This window comes from Coturnix japonica, chromosome 8, assembly GCF_001577835.2.
Source record: "Coturnix japonica isolate 7356 chromosome 8, Coturnix japonica 2.1, whole genome shotgun sequence".
Lineage (NCBI taxonomy): Eukaryota > Metazoa > Chordata > Aves > Galliformes > Phasianidae > Coturnix > Coturnix japonica.
Window position 1 is genome coordinate 5500352 of NC_029523.1, and position 19665 is coordinate 5520016.

The 19665-nt window shown below is 44.0% G+C and overlaps 1 protein-coding gene across 2 annotated transcripts; it reads left to right on the plus strand.

Moving 5' to 3' along the window:
* The first annotated feature begins 184 nt into the window (after positions 1-184).
* FAM20B (FAM20B glycosaminoglycan xylosylkinase) lies at positions 185-18900 on the plus strand. 2 transcript variants are annotated; one of them, XM_015869687.2, is made up of 8 exons: positions 185-277; positions 3033-3562; positions 5767-5853; positions 7091-7200; positions 9119-9290; positions 11764-11955; positions 13720-13779; positions 15226-18900. In XM_015869687.2, the coding sequence occupies exons 2-8, from the start codon at positions 3186-3188 to the stop codon at positions 15455-15457; spliced, it is 1230 nt and encodes a 409-aa protein (XP_015725173.1). In that variant the 5' UTR covers positions 185-277; positions 3033-3185; the 3' UTR covers positions 15458-18900. The 2 variants fall into 2 exon arrangements, with proteins under 2 accessions (XP_015725173.1, XP_032302307.1); XM_032446416.1 differs by lacking the exon at positions 185-277 and adding an exon at positions 388-637.
* The last annotated feature ends 765 nt before the right edge of the window (positions 18901-19665 follow it).

Consider the following 19665-nt stretch of genomic DNA (forward strand, 5'->3'; position numbering starts at 1 on the left):
CACAGTCGCACTCACAGCCGGCCCCGGGCAGGAAGGGGTTAATACCCGCCTTCCCTTCCTCCCTCCCCATTGGCCGGCCGCAGGTGGCGCTCCTTCCTCCGTCCCCATTGGCGGAAGGAGCACCGGGGCGCTCTGCGCCGACCAATAGTCGAGCGCGCCGCGTCCCGTCGGCGAGGGTACGGCGGGTTGTGATTGGGCGGCGATCGGGGCGGGCCCGGGGCGGCGGGCGGCACCATGTTGTGGAGCTGGCGGCGGAACCGGGCGGGACGTGGGAACCGTGAGAGCGGGATGGGAACGGGAACGGGAGGGATAGGGGGATGGGGGATGGGATGGGATGGGATGGGGGGTGGAGGGTGGAGGGTGGCAGCTCTGAGTCCGTCCGTGTGGCTCAGCGGGATGGCGGCACCTGAGGGCGGGCACACCCCTGCCCGGGGCGCCTCCGGCCTGAGAGCCCTTCGTGTGGGGAAGGAGGAGCCGTTAGGGCCGTTATTAGGGCCGTTATTAGGGCCGTTATGGCCGTTATGGCCGTTGTGCAGCGGCCCCTGCACAGCCCCCATGTGCTGTGGGTCGTGGTGCCACCCGGCGCTCATCGCACTGACAGCGCAGCCGCCCGCACGGCCACAGTGCCCGGCTGGCTGTAAGTGTGCGCTCCCATTGGGAACTGCAGGTTTAGTTGGGGTTATGTAAAGCAAAGTTGAAGCGTAGGCAGGCACTGAGGTCTGGCCTGCGGGAAAATGGGTGTTTTTAAAGAAAAGGAGAAGCTACGATAGCAGGCAAGTGGGTACGGATGAAGCTTGGTGTGCTGGGTTACTAAATGAGTACATGGCACTGCGTACAGAGAGTGGAAGGGACAGAATGAGAGGAGAAATGTAGGCAATGAGGGCTGGGAGGCACATTGAGCTGCTGGGACTGAAGCACGATCCGTGGGGAGGGAGATGTCAGTGCTGTGTGTGCACATGACATGGGGAAAATCCAAAAGCATTGTTGGTGTAGACCTGCCTATTGACTGCGGTAGCAAAAAGCTGGTGTGGTTGTGTCTGTTCTTCTGGTTGATGAGAAGCATAGGAAAATGATAGAGGAGGAAGTGGATTTTTTCTGTACTTATGGGTCATGGAGATGGAGTTTGGAGAGAGTGAGGGGAAGGGAACCAAAGAACAGCAGTTTTAGAGTCACCTGAGCTTAGTGGGAGCTGAGTGTTGGTGCCCTGTGCTGGGATGAAGGTGTGTTGTTCTCAGTTACTCTTTGTGTCGTTAGCTCTGTTTGGAGGCTTAAACACTGTTTGCCTTTCCCTACTCTGGTGCCTTTTGCTATTAAGGATGTGTGGTATTATTTCAGACTTCTCATGTTCCTGTGGTGTAAGCTAAGTGGCTTCTCTTGCTCCTTGTTGCCTGCTGTGGGGCAAAAAGCTCCGTGCTTTGTGTTCCCCGTTTGCTCCTAGAACCATTTCCTTGTTGTGTCTCCGCAAAGCTCACCTCAGTCTCTCACTTTCTCCTTGGCCCTTTTGCCCTTTGATCCATGCAGTTCTCTCTCCTTTATTTCCCCCTATTAAATGGCACTGTTGCCGTTATTTCCCTTCTTTCTGTGGCCACCCTTCCCATCTCTGTCCTTGTTCCAGGACCATTTTCACACGTCCTGAGCTCTCATAATCCTCTATTCCAGTCTGTTATGACAAGTACTTGTACTTTTCATTTGAAGGAAACTACTTGTCCTTTTGGGAGAAATTAATTCCTTTCCAAACCAGATGAATATTTCTTCCAGTACCCCAGTGCCGTCACTCTTATTACCTCAAGTTTCAGACAATGAAGGTGAAGCTCTTGCTCTCCATGGTAAACTTGCTGATAACAGCAGTGTTCAACATGATCTAGAATTACTCGTTAAGAAAGGAAGGTATGAAATTATGACTGGGGACTGAGCCTGATCTGCTTTGCTTTCTTCAGCTTTAAGAATCCTATGATTATTTAGGGCTCTCTGCAATACTTTTCTTTCTGTATTTACCATAGTTAGGGCTCTCAGTTCAGCTATGTCTTCCTTGCCTGTGCTTGTTATCAGGCAGTATGCAAATGGATGTGCTGTTTGCAGGAATACAGGCTGCCTCCACAGCATAGAGAGGAGCAGTAATTTGTTTTAATTACCATATAAACGTCTGGCTTGTTGTCTTGCACTATCTGTACAAGCACCTATTTTCCAGTAGATTAAAGTTAACATTGCGTGGTTAGCACAGGAGCACAGCACTGGTTTAAAGCATCCCTGATGCTTGGTAGCCAGGCAGGGCATGATGGCTGTGCACCAATGCTGCTTATAGGTTTGTTGAGAGGTGAGGCACCTCTTGCAGCACCATTAAAACAAACGTTGTGAATTGAACTGTGCTCTGGGTAAGTTTCTGGGGACAAGGCAACGTTGTGTTTCCTGTTTTTCTTCTTGTTAATTGAATTGTTGAACTGAATCTCAGTTGTTGTTGAGATTACAGATACTTTGTGTGCTTTTTGTGGTTACGGGTGTTAGGTTGAGATGTGTAGTTAACCACAAGAAAGTGAAGTTGTCGCTTTTCTTTTAAGAATGGAGGAAAGAGGAGTAAACTGCAGTGGTTACAAATCAAAGGCAATAAATTAAGCCTGTTGTGTCTTAACACCTTCAGGAAATGAGGCAGTGAAGCTGTTGTAACTGACTGTTGGATGTCAGAGGACCTACCTGGGATATCTGCCTTGAGGGATGTATCTCTAGGAAACTGGAGGTGGTGTGTTCTGCTGATGGAAGGGTGTTGGTGCAATTGGAGCCATCAGCTGAAACTAGTTCTCTGCAGAGGTCTCTGCTGCTGTAGTTGTAGCTAGCAACAAACTTGTGATTTTTGGCTCCATAGAGATGGTATCAGGCAAGTTGCCTTCTGTGTGCATACAGGGAGGCAGTGAAACATAACAGAAATGCTTGGGCTTTAGGATATAAGTGCAGGTAATCCAGACTTATGTTCCAAGAATGGATTGATTTTTAGCTTGTGGGAAGGCGATCTTCTAAGTGTGTGTTCTGTTTACTTTCAGGAGTTCCAGGAGATGCTTCGGTGGCAATCTGTCTTTCACCATGCAAATTACAAATGAAATTTGGTAACTAACTCCCTGCTCCTCACCTGGTCTCCAGCAGACTTCTCATAACACTCAGAAGAAAAGGCCAGAGGAGAAGGGCCCAGGGTCACCATGAAGCTAAAGCAGCGAGTTGTGCTGCTGGCCATCCTCCTCGTCATCTTCATTTTCACTAAAGTTTTCCTCATTGACAACCTGGACACCTCAGCTGCCAACCGGGAGGACCAGCGCGCCTTTCACCGCATGATGGCCAGCCTGCGTGTTGAACTGGACCCCCGGCTTGAGCACACCTTGCAGTCCCCTTGGGAGATTGCAGCCCAGTGGGTCGTGCCCCGCGAGGTGTACCCTGAGGAGACACCCGAGCTGGGGGCTGTCATGCATGCCATGTCAACCAAGAAAATCATCAAAGCTGACGTGGGATACAAAGGGACCCAGCTGAAAGCTTTGCTAATACTTGAAGGAGGACAGAAGGTTGTTTTCAAACCCAAGAGGTAAATATTGCCTTCAGTGGTGTGGAGTTAATAGCTGCCTCACTTATTTATGTTGTTGCATTTACCTATGTTAAAAATTTGCAGGCAAACAGAAAAGTCATTCTGTTACTTGTGAGACAATAGAGAGCCTTGCTGGTCCCCTGGTAACCTGAGGTTACTGAGCCAGTTGTCTCTGCCTGTACACCTTGAAACAACCTTTAGGAATGTTGATTAAACCTGATGGTTCTGAGCAGCATCTTCCTTACTCTGAAGTGCTGGTTCTGGCAGTGTGGAGGGTCTTTCTTACTAAAAGTCGTGTTAAGGTGCCACGGGGGAATGCAGTTCAGGAACAGGGGAGGAGTGAAGGTTCACAGTGGTCTTAAAGCATATCTGGGTGTCTGGTAAAGACTGTTAAGATGACTTGTAGGTCAGAGCAAAAACCCCTGCATTGCTCAGCTGCCAGCACTGAGTACTGGAGGAGCAGATTAAGAATGGGCCAGCAGTGATACTTCCTTGGTGTGGCCTCTGCTTATAGTGGCCTGAAGGGAAATTTGACATGATGGAATGCTTATGAAATCCTGAGCCCATCTATAAAGCTTTTTGAACTGCTTGCCTTCAGGGAAAGGGGGGAGGAGAAAAGAAAAAGATGTTAAAAGGTAAGGTAGTTGTGTTTTATGAGAGTGCATTGCAAATTTCAGGTGTCATCGCAGAGTGATACATATCCCTCCAAAGGATATTGGATTGAGGAGCATAAAGATTTTCTGTCATGTTAATGAGTGATTAGAGTTCTGTTTGTAACTGCTGAATAGCTTCACTTGTAGGTAGTCTTGTATTATTGTAAGATAGCCTGCTTAGCTTTTGACCTGAGTGGTGTGTGGAAGTCACCATGTTGACCAACCTTTTTGAGTGTGCTTACTGGCTGGAAAAGAATGGATGCTCTTGATTTGCTACCTCTGCCCTAGGAAATAGTTGATGCCTACTGTGTGTGGAGGCAAGAAGTTGATTGTGTTTTGCCAGTACACTTAACTCTGCAGCTTCCAAAATGTGATCATGCTTTCACAAGTCTGCTGTAAATGTATATACAAAGGACATGGCCTTGAGCCGGTGTTCTGAGGGCGGCTATCTCATTTCAGAATTACTCAAAATCTAGCTTAAGTGAATAGTGATTAATGGTTGCTACCACTGCATGTTGGTGGTTTATGTGAAGCAAGTTGCTTGTCAGATTTGGAAGGAATCTCAAATCCTCCTTCCAAAGCCCGCGTCGCATCTAGTGCTGGTTAGTTCTTCCTTGAGCTGCCCTGCAGAGAAGCCAGAGCATTTACTCAGACTGATGAAATGTTGTCTGGCTCCAGGGATCTTCTCTGCATAGAGTTAAAACATCAGAGCCCTGTGGCTTCACTTGCACCACTGCTGCTTGAACCCCCAAGTCTGTTAAAAATCACCTGGTTTACGCAGTTAGATTCATAGGTGGAAATGGGAAAATAGGAAACCTGTTTTAACCTTACTCTATGTGACAGTGTGCTGTGTTTCACCCATTTGCTCGTTATTAATTGTGTTATTTTATGCTTATCTGGAGATTGCAAATCTAGGCCTGATTCAGATCATGTGAATCTGTGAAATTTCTCTGCTTTGACTATTTAACTGACATCTGTCAAAAAAATAAAGAGGCTGCAGTTGTGATGCATGTCAGATTTCTATTTCTTGTTGGTAATTGTCTTTTCTCCACCAGAATAAATAGCCTTTTTATATCCTGCATTCTCAGATTCACACTTACTGATTTTTAAACTACTAAAGATAGCATTTGACATTTCTGCCACAATCTCAGGTTTTATTTTCATGTTCATCTTCAATCCATTCTAACTCCCAAATCATTTGCAGAGATGCTGCTTTCCAGTATAAGTAGTCCCCTGTTCTGTAGCTGGGTCTGTGTTCTTTCTTCTTAGACATGGCTTGGCTTATGGTTGAATTAAAACTCATTAGTTTGAATGGGCACTGCTTCCCAAGCTCTTGAGACCGCTGTATTTTACTGATCTTTCCTCTTTATTTACTACTTTAATGGTTTGTACTCTATTTAAAATCATTAATAATTTCCCATCTCCCATAGGCAGTCATTTTGAAAGTGACCCAGTGAGTGTTTAACTTAGCACTGTTCTTGCACTTGTTACTCTGAACAGCTAAACTGATGGAAATCCTTCATGAATCATTCTTTCTTACTTCAATTGCAGGTATGCCAGGGATTATGTAGTGGAAGGAGAACCGTATGCTGGCTATGACAGACACAATGCAGAAGTGGCAGCCTTTCACCTGGATAGGTATGGAACTATTGGGCTACCTGGATTTATCATCTGTGTTAAAGGTTTTTTCAGTCCCTTGACAGATAAACCTCAGATGTGAGCTGTTTCTCACCTTACCAATGTCACGTTACTTTCGGGTTAGAATGATAAGGGTTTCTTGTGAAACTGCATCTCAAAGACCTATGCAGATTTCTGTCATAAAAGATTTTTGTGAGGTATTTGAAAAGGAGACTGAGCATTGTATTTGGAAGAATCTCTTCTTGGATATGTACCTCTGTATTCTTGTATTCTTCAAGAATTCCCAGCGAGATCTCCGTGCCCTCAGAACTAGCACTTACATTGGTTGTCGTGGTGACAGTTACATATTTTGGCCCAAGATGCAGCAGTTTCAGAAAGGACCTGAGTGACACTGTGTTAATCTCTGATGGAGCAGCTGTGCAGTCCAGGGTTCTGGGCTTTCAGCTGTGAGCCCAAAGCAACAGGTTTTCCAGGTCTAAGTTCTGCATTTGTTTACTTGTAATGCCCACATTTTCTCAAGCTTGCTTATCTGTTTTGTCTTCATGCAAGTCTTCTGCTTTCAGACAGGTGCCTGTTCTTAGGGTTATTTTGTACTTATGGGGCTCGTATATTGGTTATCCATCACAAACAAAACCAGCAAAAAACCCCACCCTACAAATGAAACAAAACCACAGCTATTAATGAGAGACTCTCCCAGTGTTGCTGCATTGATTGTCCCTTGTTCAAAGGCCAGACTTCTAGACTATGTACTTTCAGGCGTGATTGAAATGAGCTTAAGCATGACATTTTATTAGGTAGCAATTCCCACAAATGAATGATCTTTGCAGGTGACCAGCCCAAAGACCATATGGTTGCTGCTTGATCCTGTTCACAAGGCAGATGATAGATATTTCTGGCACAAAGTTAAATTTCTGAGATTTGGAGCGTGATGCATCCTGTGTTGCTGTGCTGCAAATGGCCTAATAAAGAACTGTCACTGATATCCTGTAAAGCGAGTCTAACATGCAGGCACTTCAGGAAAAGGAATTTCCTTTCTTTGCCTTGGAGCAGCAAGGAGGATGCTGCAGCATTCCAACTTTATTCCCTGGTCTCAAATCATCTTGATTTCACACAACAGCACAGAGACAGACAGTGTATTGTTTGGTTATTTTTAATTCAGAACTGCTGTCCATGTTGTTCATTCTCATTTCTCATCATGTGTTTTGTGGGTTTTTCTTTCCTTTTTCACCTAAATCAGGATTCTAGGTTTCCGACGAGCTCCTCTGGTTGTTGGCAGGTTTGTGAATCTACGAACAGAGATCAAACCAGTTGCCACAGAGCAGCTTCTGGGTACCTTCATGACTGTGGGTAAGTGGATTATTCCATGGATTCTCCAGCCCAGTAAAGAATAGTGCTTAATGGAAAAAAGAATGGTGGGATTCTGACACAGTTATAGAACAGTTAACTATGATACAGGAAGCTGGTAAGCCTCTTTCTGTGCCAGGATAGATCGTAATGCTTGTATAACCCCATTTGGCGGGGGAGGAGAGCCTTATTTTCTCCAAGTAGTTTTTCCATCTGTAATTTCTCAGTTCCCTAATGCTGCTGTTACAGATGAGGATTTTTTGAGTAAGGAAGTTATTTATTTTCCAAGAAGTGGTTAGAAAAGTCTGTGATAAGACCTGAAAGGAAAAGAATGGAATTGTATTTAATGTGAACACTGGTTATTTGGGATAATTTATAGATCTGGTGCATTGGATGGTGTTAGGTGATGTTTGTGCCACATCAGACTCTGGTAAGCATTCATAACTATCAGAACTTCCTTATGTTGTTTACAGTAATAATGTTCACTAGAGATGATTAATGTGAACTCCTGCCAGGTGGTCATCAAGCATCAAGAAGGGACTTAGAGTGCAGCCTTAATTCTTCAGGCTCCTCATAAAATACCAAATTGTTACTGGTTCATTCTTGATGGGATGAATTAAGTGATGGTTGTTCATTACAGCTGCTATATGTGACTATATGTATTTCTATTACAAGTGCTGCTGGTAGTCTCACCTACTGAGTTAACATAACACTTTAATTATAAGGCTGAACTTTCAGACAGTGACTTTGCCGTGCCAAACCTTTTGCACTCTGACTGGGTGTCTGCCACAGGCAGAATTTACTTTTTTCTCATTTCTGCCAAAATAACTAAGCATTTTTCTAGCAGAAACGTTGGCTTGAAAAGAATTTTCATTGCCTTTCCTTAGATTTCTTGGAACTTCTTGTTCTACAGAGCATGAAGCGCAGAAATGGTGGTACTGGGGAGAAGAGTGCATGGGGGGGGGGTGTTGTCCAGGTGTGATGCTAGGAGTAAGAGCCAGGTTTCAGTGAATAGGGGACCACAAAAGTCTGTCTGACTAAAGGATTATGCTGCGGGATTTGAACCCATGGCAGAAGGATGGGAAGTGTCAGTATCTGGGGAGGATGGTGGATGTAGAGCTGGAGAAAGAAGGGACAGGGAGTGTGTCCCTTCCTTGTGATACCAGTGTTGAGAAACGTTTTGGAAGAAGGTCTCTGAGAGTGGAACTGGGATTGACTTGGCAAGATTCAAGCCACGGGAGGCTAGGAGGATGAAACAGAAAAGGCTAAGTTAAAGATGTTAGTTCAGGCAAGTGGATTACAGGCTTCAAAGCCATTAAAAGACTAGAGACTGCAGGGTTTCATTCCTGTCCTGTCAGAAGACACTCATGAAACATTTGACACTACTATGTTCCTGGGTCGTAGGTATAACAGCTTGTTTCCCCATTGAGTCTGCTCACGTAGCGTAGCTGCTTCATGGGTCTCAGATCTCCAGCTCCATTTGAGTTCTGCTTAGTCTTTTTTTTTTCACTTGTTTCTCTTCAGTCAATGTTTTCAAAGGGGGAAAAAAAAAAAAAAAGAAAGAAAGAAAAGAAGCAGCATATTAAATAAACAGGGCTAATGTTGCAAAGTCAAGTTCTCAAGGATTAGGAAGGGGTCATAAAAACTTGGTGATAGCACAGTGTTGTATTATCTCTGTGTGATAAAAATACAATTGCTCTGGGAAAATACAATTACTCTTGCCTTTGAGTATAAGTCCTTAATGTTGTTTTGAATGAATAGATGTCTGTTTAATCCCTTCTGAGCCTCTCCCTCTTAGAGAGAGGAAGCATGAGGTCAAGTGCAGTGAAATGCTGTTGCAGGGAAGGCTCTGCTGCAACCACATGCTCCTGAATTTCCCTCAAACTAAATTCTGCTTTTTGATGGTCTTTGTTTTTTTAAGGTAATAGCACTTGCTTCTATGGAAAGTGCTACTACTGTCGGGAAACAGAACCGGCTTGTGCAGATGGGGACATCATGGAGGGGTCAGTGACTCTCTGGCTACCAGATGTCTGGCCTCTTCAGAAGCATCGGCACCCGTGGGGTAGGACTTACCGTGAAGGCAAACTTGCCAGGTATGAGACAATGATAAGGTTAGTCTTTATATGTGAATAATTAATTCTAGAATAACCCTTGCAATACAACGGCCAGTTAAGAAGCAGGTCTTCTCTAAACCTGGGGTTTTGTCGGTGCCTTTCTTTATACAGCAGTAGAAGTTAAGAGGTATGGGATGAGATTCAAGTTAAAGTGAGCAAAAAAGGAACTTTCATTGTTTTCCATGGTACTAAGTGCTGCCTTTTTCCTTTTTCTTGCACGTTATTTAACTCCACCATACAGTCACTCCAATCTCTGAAGATCCAAGACTCCTGGGCCACTAAACCTGATTTTAATACCATTGGTGTTTGGGGACCATACTCAGTATATAAAAATGCTTTTAGAGGAGATCAAACATGGGATCTGGTAGTCTTGTACAGTAGATGTAGTGTGTTAGTGTTTAAATTGGAGTTTGATCTATTTGCCATGGCCAGAGTAGATGGAAAAGCTTACTGAACTCCAAACCAAGTCTGTATCCACAAGTGGAAAGACTTTTAGTTTGTGTTCTGAAATTCCAGTTGAGTTCCAGTGATGTGATTGCTCTCAAAAGGAGTCTCATCCAATGGATTTGTGAATAATTTTAGGGTATTAAAATATAAATTGGTAGAATTGGATTTCAGAGTAGCAGATACTATCTCCTTTTCAACCAATCAGAATCAGCTGTATTTAGGACATGGTCAATTACAGTATTAACCGACTGAATTTCTTGGAAATGTGTTCTTTATTGCTTTTTATCATGGACTACCTGCTTATGTGGGGTTCTACCTGTGCTCACTTAATATATGCTGTAGTTTAAACCTGACTCATTCAGATTGCATGGCTCTGTTGTTCCACATCTTACTGTGTTGTGCATTTCACTTTGAGGGCATCAGGAGAACGAAACATTCCAGATGTCTCACTCCCTTTTTTTCTGCTTCTGGTAATTACGAAAAAGTAACTGTAGGAGTTTTCTTCCTGATCTCACTGCTTATACTCTGCCCTCAGTTGGCCTCTTGAACATAATTCATATAGTGCCATTAGTCTCCATAATTTTTAATGGACATGTAATAGATAAAATACATGACCTTCAAAGTCCAAGGCTAATTAGATACTAAGAATGAGTAATAGATGTTGGAGAAAGATCTGTCCTGAGAATTCAATGAAAAATGGGAAGAACAGAGCATAGCTCAACATTGTTTCAGATATATTTAAGTACCAATCCAAAGTAAAATAGAAACGCTTGAAGGGGAGAGAGTAGGTAGTGTTCTAAGTACAAGGAATAATGCATTCTGAGGCATTTGCCTTGTGGGTTTGTGCTGTAAATTGAATACAAGTTTGACCTGGATGCAAAAGAAAAATGGAACTAGAGAAGTGCTAACAAAAGCACTGAGAAGGTAATTTTGTGATGCTTTCCTTTTGGATAACTGGAGGTAAGATGGGATATTGGAGCTTAGAGTCCAGGCCTTTAGAAGGTGAGGTTGGTGTGTGTGACAGCTCTAGTTGTTAAATTCTGATCTTCTCTCAGCTTTTATTAGTCTGCACATTTTTGAGCACGTCAGTCCTTCCAGCTTTTGTTTCCTCCATTTGTTTCCAGTTTGCAGATGGTTTAAGGCATTGCCAACTGCTATTTTGCAAAGGATCGTTTCATTCTTTACATGGAGGATGTTATAGATGTACTTGTTATTTAGGTTGACAGATGGAAAGGAAATATGCCAGAGTTCTGGCTGATTTGGTGGTGGTGGTGGTGCATAGCTCTGAAAACTGTGAAGAAGGAAAGGGGAAAATTTAGAAACCGAGCTTTGGGGAATGGAGATGTGATATTTATGTTCTAAGTCTACAGGTGTGTGCACATGCTATGTGCATAAGAAAAGGAGAGAACAGAGAAGCTTTGAATCTTGCCAATGGAGAAGGTGAGAGATTCCAAAAGAAAAGGTGCAGAGGAAAGAGGCAACTATGAGTGAAAGAACGAGCATACGTGGGGCCCTTCTCTTTAAGCCAGTGGAGATCATTAGTAACTATGAAGAAGTTATTGCATTAGACAGGAAAACAGTCAGGAGGTAGCTGGAAAGCAAAGCTGATGGGAGCAGATCGTAGCAGTAAAAATAGCCGTAGTACTTGAAATCTGGATGAAATGAGAGCAAACCAGTCACGATGGACATCCATCCATGCCATGAGGCAGCCTGAACACTGCTGGCTTGCAATCAGTGAGTAAGCAAACTGGCTTGTTCTGTGGGAAGACGATACGAAACCTTTCATTAGAACTGTGACTTGCTCTGTACAGTAAAGCGTTAACATAGGTTTTATTCTTCTGATGACATTTTTGTCTGACTCTTTCTTCTTTCAGAGCCTTGATTTGCTGCACTCAACTTTTCTTTAAGCACTGATGACTGAATACTGGGATGGCTGTAAATACTTGTGGTGTGCAAGGATGGATCTTTCTCTTGATTTAGTTTGATTTCTCTTGCTGGCCTACAGGTGGGAATATGATGAAAGCTATTGTGATGCTGTGAAGAAGACTTCACCCTACGACTCGGGCCCCCGTCTGCTGGATATCATTGACACAGCAATATTCGACTACTTGATTGGGAATGCTGACCGGCATCACTATGAGAGCTTTCAGGACGACGAAGGAGCCAGTATGCTCATCCTTCTGGATAATGCCAAAAGGTGAGAGTAGGGGAAATCCTGGTGGCCGGGCCTCAGCAGGTGTGAGGACTCGCATTTATCTGCTCTCTCTGTTTTCTGTCTTTCTCTTGCTTACTTTTCTGTTACTAATTGGTTTTTGTTTTGTTTTCCCTAAAAATCCAAAGCTTGCTTTCTTAATACTCACAAAATATTAGGTACTTTCAGAGGCTGTGGTACTTTGTGCTCTGCTTATGATTGTAATGGGTAAAGCCTTAGTCAAACTACAGGAACTCCCAAATTAATCCAGTAGAACTCATTTATTAGAAGCAGCATTTTAAAGGTTTGTTTGCTTCTCCTACCACAGACCCCCTCTCAGTTGTATTGTCTTAAGCAATGTTAGGTTATAGGGTTTGCTATGTGTGAGTGCTGTGGTATAAGCAGCTCCCTTTATAATGTTGCTCTGGGTGATCTGGCATTCCGTGCCTTCTGGATCTGTCTGCTATATCAACAGAAGTTTAAAATGACGATAGAACTGATACTGAAAGCAAAATATGGTAGAGGAGGAAAAACATACTTTCAGGTACATTATTAGGAATGCCACTTTTGCAGAACCACATGTTGGAAAATATTTAAGGGACTTAATAAATCATTTCTTTATATAAAACATGAACTGTTATCAGGACAAAAATGAAGTGTAGTAGTAACTGGGAGGAACTGATGAGAAGTCCTTCCTGAGGCCAACCTTTACTATTGTGTCTGCTCTTTCTCCATTTCACTTCCATATTATGGACTCCTTTCCTTCCCTCTTCCTTTGCTTCTGATGTGTCTGAAGGAGCTGAGCTGAGCATTTTGTCTTTATACGCTAGCCTTTTCAGTAACACTCCTTCAATTATGTCAGCAGGATGTGTTCTACCTTGAGATTGCTAAATTATTGCTGTGTTCAGATTGCTCGAGGTGAATTTGGCAAAAAAAAATGGCTTTCTGTAATGCATTGGAAGTGGGCCGGGAGGATGCTAATTTGTTAGTCCCTGGAAGTGAACGTAATAGTTGAGGATCACAACAGACCTTTCTTTATGGTGTGTGCTCATGGTGTTACAGAAACACTTCTGGTCGGGCTTTACAGGCCAAGAAGTAAATTGATTTTTTGAAAGCTTGGGTAAAATTCTTTCTGCTTCTTTGAGATTAGTGTAGGGAAACAGCTTCTTAAAGCCACTAACAAGAGAATTGTTGGAGCAGAGTAGTGCCGGACTCATAAGGTAAGTTATCTTTACTGAGGGGAAAGTTCTTTGTTGAAAGCAATGTTAAGGTTAAAATACAATTGAATTCTTTTGGCAGATCTCCCTTAGGGTGTGTGATCGTGAAGTATTAAGCTTGATCACCGTGTACACTGAACTGTTGATCTAAACTTGGCAGTCTAAACTAGCACGTGGCTGCTGTGTCACTCATTCCCTGTCCAGCTGTATCAGACAAGCAAAACTCATGCCCTGTGTCCAGAGTACTACTTACTGCTTTCCTCCACTTTACAAGATGAACTCCATTCCTCAGCTCCTCTAAGGTTTGTTTCCTGAGGTGCCTTGATCTGATAAAGAACTGGGTACACTCGTGTTTCTTCCATGTGTCTGGTGTGTTAGCTGACACTTGAGGGTTATATCTGTAATTGGTCATGACCTGTTTATATTCTCATTCAAATGACTTGAGCTATTGGAGCATGAAATTGCCTAGTATTGATTTTTGAGTTCTTTACAAATCTGTTGATGTTGAGAGCAACATTGTGTTCAACTCATTTGCTTTTGTTTTGCTTTTCAGCTTTGGCAACCCTGCCCTGGATGAAAGAAGCATCCTAGCTCCTCTGTATCAGTGCTGCATGTAAGTGAAGTGCAGAGATGCTGTTGACTTTATTTATGCAATTGCTGTCCTTAGATTTGCAATAAAATTATGTTTGAAGCTTTCTGGCAACCTGAAAATACTCAGGTACAGTGCTTTCCTCTTTTCGAAGTACTGTGTCTGCTTGATGTGTTGTCAATGCTCAGGAGGCTGAGAAATGCATTTTTATTAAGGCAGTATAGGAAGCAGTCTCACCTCCAGGCCACTGGATCAAATCTGTCCTTAGTCAGTATGGCAGGTACTTTGCATCTGCAGCTGCCTGCATCCAGCTCCTGCTGAATGGAAGTTCACATGACAGTTAAAGTTCTCCCTGACAGAAACTATGACCTCAGTGTACCTGGCAACTGAACTGCCTTCATTTCCAAGTGTTATTCCTAAGCAAGACTGTAGCATTGCTCAGGATGTGGCTTGCAGAATGGCTTTCAATTTTTGCAGGTTTTTGTTTTCAGTCTTGTGAACTGGTTTTTTTAGTCATTTTTTTTTATGCCTGTGGGCAGTTAATTTCTGTTGGTCCCCTCTCTCACCAGGCCATTGCTGCTTCTCATTAACAAGTAGTAGATGCAAGTACTCAGAAGAAAATATTGTTATATGCAGCTGTTACTTCATGATAACGTTGACCCCTTTAGGCCTGCCAAAATAAGCCTCTAGCTGAGAGTTCTTTGAGGCTGTTTGTGGATGGCAATGTCTCCTGAATCCCTCAGGGCCTGGGAAACCTGGCAGCTCTGCAGAAAGCCTGAGCTCTCACCCTGGCTTGCTCCAAATGCCACTAGAAGAAGCCATATGCTGAATTGTTTTACTGCTGGTTTGTTATAACACTTACTTGTATTGCCTGTTTCCTTAAAGTCCATCAAAAGCAAAAGAGTTCAGACTTTTTTTTAGACTTTTTGTTCTAAAACACAAAAATGTGCTAGGAGAATCCCAGGAGATTCCTGGGGCAAACTATTTAGATGGGCTAGTGCAAAATAGTTAACGGCAATTAAAGCAGAATGATCACTGATGTGTTCACTGTCTGTGGAAGTTCAGTGACAGATTCTGACAGATTTGTGTCCTTTGTGATTAATTGCTGATCAGTGATGTTCTTCCTGAGGTAGCGTGAGTTTTGTTTTTGCATTAACAGCCAGACTATTGATTTTGTGTTTGGAACTTTGTCCAGAAGGCCTCAGGGCTGGAGAAATTCCCTGCTTGGAGCTGAAAGTGTTCCTGTGTAACATAATAATTATGTCACTTTAGATAATTGCTTCTTCATTTCAAGTTACACCTAGGCTTATTGCCTGTGCTGCAGTTATATCTGGGCCTTGCTATTCCCAAACCATTTCTGTAGATAACATCGTCATGTGGCAGGCTCCCTCAAGAGGCTGCCCTGAGCTACCACTGATGGGACTTGAACTGGACAGTGGTATGATGACGTGTTTTGTTTTTTTCCTGCAGCATCCGGGTTTCTACCTGGAACAGACTCAATTACCTGAAGAATGGAGTACTGAAGTCTGCCTTAAAAACTGCTATGTCGCACGATCCCATCTCACCAGTGCTTTCTGACCCTCATCTGGACGCCCTAGACCAGCGGCTTCTCAGCATTCTGGCTACAGTGAAGCAGTGCACAGACCAGTTTGGGCCAGATGTTGTGCTGGTGGAAGACAGGATGACACTGTCTCATTTGTAATTGTAGTGGAACACAGATGAAACTCCCTTTTTAAGAAACAAACAAACAAAACAAAACAAAAAAAAGAGAAAAACAGCACAATCAGTTCTGAAAGGCTGTGGCCAAGATGGACTGAAATGAACAGGAAAGCTTCCGAGCCAGAGAAACAGAGGTGATGCTGGCTTTTACCTTGGGCTGACAGCAGTGAGAGGTGGGAAGTTTGAGCCTTGCACGGCTCGGTACCTGTAAGGGCATCATGGCCATTGTGGTGTGTCCATTGCCGGCAGTGGACGTTGCACTGGATAAAAATGGCTCTCGGTATTGGTGGAAGTGTGTGGAATACAGACACTAATGTGTGGACTGATTTTTAGAAGGGACAAATGGAGATGAACAGTCTGATCCTCCACCCTTCTCTTCCCCACATACACTCTTGTGAGTTTTGTTTGATTCAGGGTTGTACATAATCAGCTGTGGGCTGGTTAGGTATTTTACTGCTTCTTTAGAAAATGAGGAACTGGTGAATAAAATGGTTATTGGACTGAATAGTTGCACCCCTCGGGGGGTGGGAGGTTCTTCAGAATGCCATTAGGGGTGGGAGAGGTGACCTCTCAGCTCAATTACCCTCAGTAAAAACTGGGGAAGGGGGTTGTCTCTTGTGATAATGTTTCAGTTCTATCAAACATTTATGCACAGGGTTGAAGACTTAGGAGGACAGGGTGGTTATGAGCACTTGATAGTTAAGGAGTTAAAATAAGTTCCCATGTGTCCTTCACTGTTTCCCATTTGTAAGGAACCTGGCAAGGTCTGAGTTGGGGAAACACCCCTCCAGTCCTATGTCAATATTAACCAAATCTTTATTATATTGTAGCTGAGGAGGAGGAGGACAGAGTCTGTCCTTGGAAGCAGATTCCATTTATCAAAGTTGTGCTACTTACTGCATGCCCTGTTTAATTTGGAGAATCTGGATATGCCGTGCTGCTGAAAAAGAGGTATATTGATGGACTTCCCAGTAACCTGCAGCCATAGGAAGGGCCCTGAAGGGTGGAGAGAACCCTGAGCTAATCTCACACAGAGAGAGCTTGCTTCTGTACACACGGCTTGGTGCTGCTGTTCTGTGGAGCACCAGCAGTTTTTCAGGCCCACCTTCTGCCTGGGCTGTGTTGTGGCTGAGCTCTGAAGCTGTGAGCACTTGCAGCCTTGCCCAGCTGCTTCCTGCAACTCACACTGTGCTGTGCTGGAGTTCCTGATGGTTTTGCTGTAAGGTGGGGATCCATCTGTACCAGTTGGCTTTGCAGAGTGGATGAGACTCTGTGCTAGTCCTGTCACCCCTCAGCACTGTGTCTGTCTGCACTGCAGATGAGCTTGTGCCCCTTGAAACTTGTCACACTGGTGGCAGGTCTGAATCTGTCTCCAGAAGGGAAACAGCTTCCATTGTACTTCCAAATTTACCAAATTCACATCAATTTTCAGACAGTATGGAACGTAGAAGTAAGGAAATGGATCACTTCCCAGAGTGATCACATATTATTGGATTTATGAGCTAGAGCAGCAAAATGTCAGCTTAAGACCTTTCTCTTAATTTGTCTGTCAAAATCTTTCTAGCTCTGCAGAAGGGTGACAGGCAGATAAGATGAAGAGCTGCTTCCTGTTGCTTGCGCCTGCTGCCGTACCTGATCAAAGAGGTGTTAGTGAAAGAGTTTCTTTTTAAAAGGAATTTAGTTTGAAGTCTTTGTACTGCCTAAGCAGAGTATCTCGAAAACAGAATGCGACTGTTTTCCTGACACTGGCTTTTATGTTCTTCTAGACATGTTTCAGACTTGGCCACAACACAGGCTCACCTCACAGTCAGGACTGGAGCTAGAATTACTTCTCAGTGCTGCTTGTTAAGGCTAACACACAGCCAGTTTTTGGACACCGGTGTTAAACTGGTGCCTGTTTGTTGCTGAACAGGATAATGTAACACACGTGCTACAAGCCATGGTCCTTTGTGCATGTAGGTAGTGTGGGCAGTGCCTTGTGTGTCCCCTTAGCACTGAGCCAGGGGCTGGGAGTTGAGTGTGAGCAGGGGCAGGAGCTGCCAAGGGCTGACCTGTCTGTCACTGCCTGTGCTGCTGTGGCACAGGTGTGAGTGGTTGGGGCTGACATTGGTGGAGGTGCTGTGGGCAGCAGGTGGCTGGTGGATGCTTTCATTCTGAAGCAGTAGAGGCTTACACCGAGGTATTTGGACATGAGTTCATTCCCCAAAAAGTTCAAGAGGATTTACACAAAAGGGGAAACCGTAAAGCACGTTATGTTTATTCTTTTAAGCACTTAATGTTTTGGGGTGGATCTACAATCATTGGAAGTTTTGATTCGACCACTCTTAGTCGTTTACATTTGACTTTAACAACAGGTTTCCAAAAAAGCATCTCTGTCTTTATGAAATGAATGTTCAGTGCTTATTGCTTTGTATGTCACAGGCTTCTACACCAAAGCTTTTGCAGTCAGATCAGCCTTGGGGATGAGTTTTCCATCAGTGCGTATATCAAAGATTTAAAGCACTATTTTGGTTTAGATTTAAGCAAAGGGCGTGAAATCAAGCATCATCCTTTAGAAGCGTGCAGGAGGTGGGTGCTTTCCTTTTCTCCTTTTGTATTTGTATCATATTGATGCTTCTGGTCACTGTCAGCACTGCTGGAGCCTGGTGTTCTGCAGCGGGGAGGAAGAATCAATTCCTCTCATACCCCAAATCAGGAGGATCCGATTCTGGCATTGTGATCATCTCTGGTGCTTTGGCAGCAGTCATTGGTTTTGTTTCGCTTGAATATGGAACCCTGAGAAATGTTAAACTCCGTTGTAACCATTGCAAAGGAAATAAGCTGCGGCATCCACATGCAAACCAGAATCTGCTTGAATCTCTGGCAGTAGTGCCACGTGCGAGGCAAGTACTTTGTTCTTAAGTCGATGAGGGTTTTGTGGCACTTCTAATTCTTGTTCACTTTGCACACTGTAATTCCCAGCTCCAGATGTTACCAAACGGTTGTGTTGTGGATGTTAGTAATATCAGAGCACTCGAAGCACAGGAATCAAGAACTAATTAAAAAGAAACAGCAGATGGCTGATGATGCTCTATCTCCTCCTTCCTAAGTCAGCACTCGGGCTGGAGGAGCCCCTGAGACTGGCTCCTCTCCCAGCAGCGAGTGAACTGGAGAGTGTCTTGCCAAACAAACTTCAACTGAAAAATAGTAATTTATTAAGAAGGTAATTTATTTGCTGTGGCAGCTGGAGCAAGATGCTTGAAACAGCCACCCCTGTTGGAGCTGTCGGAGGATTGCCCCTGGGAACAGCTGCACAAATGGAGGTTGCTAATGAGAAAACAGAGTGCAATCACAACTTTCTACTTGTATCCCCCAGGGTCGGGTTCTGCATAAAGGAACATTGTGTGAATAAAGATTTTAATAAAGCGGTGCTGATGGGTTGTTTAAGTCTCTCTCCCAGCCCTCCTCCCTCCCCTCATTCCTGCATGTACCGAGTTGAATGTTTGGATTGTTTTGCTGCTGGTGTTTCATGGTTATTCCTTCACTGATGCTTATCAGTGGCGTTTATTCCAGGAGTGTATTTTCAAGAGTGGAGCTGTATGTAGCAGCTTGGTTGGATGAGCTGGTAAAGGCAGGTTGTGCTTAAGAAGTGTTCCAAAGCGCTGCTGAACAAAACATACCATAGGCTTAAATGCTGTTTGGAGAGAAAATGGGGTTTTTTGCTTTTTGCTTTAGAAAATGCATTCCAGTGCCCTGCTTGTGCCAAGCATCCAGGCCAATGTCTTGGTTGTGTCCCACTAGGCTGGATTTGTTGTACAGGGCGAGGAGTGTGTATTCATTTGGCAACAGATGCCTATAGAATTGGCATGCATTTGCGGTTGGCTTCCCTGAGCTCTTATTGAGGCCCAGTTATGAGATGGGGCAAATAAATGGTTATCAAAGATCTGTTCCCACAGAGCACAGGGACTGACCTAGCTGGATCCGAGCTTGTTTTTGTAGTAGTAAAACAGTTACCTTCTGCAGTGCTGTTCTTCCATTCTCTTTAGATGCTCTGCAGCGTAAGGCCCAGCTTGACACAAGACGGTGGATTTTTAATCAGATGGACATCACTCACCAGCACTGCTGTGCAATAACATGCAGTGAGGCCAGAAGTTACACATCTCAATGTGATGCTGGGACTGGGCAGACCCCAGCAGCTGTCTTCCTCCTGTG

Bases quoted from the DNA above. Each gene is read 5' to 3' on its own strand.
- FAM20B (XM_015869687.2), top strand. From the start codon at position 3,186: ATGAAGCTAAAGCAGCGAGTTGTGCTGCTGGCCATCCTCCTCGTCATC. The intron at 3,563-5,766 runs GTAAATATTGCC...CTTCAATTGCAG, and splicing joins GTTGTTTTCAAACCCAAGAG to GTATGCCAGGGATTATGTAG. The intron at 5,854-7,090 runs GTATGGAACTAT...CACCTAAATCAG, and splicing joins GCAGCCTTTCACCTGGATAG to GATTCTAGGTTTCCGACGAG.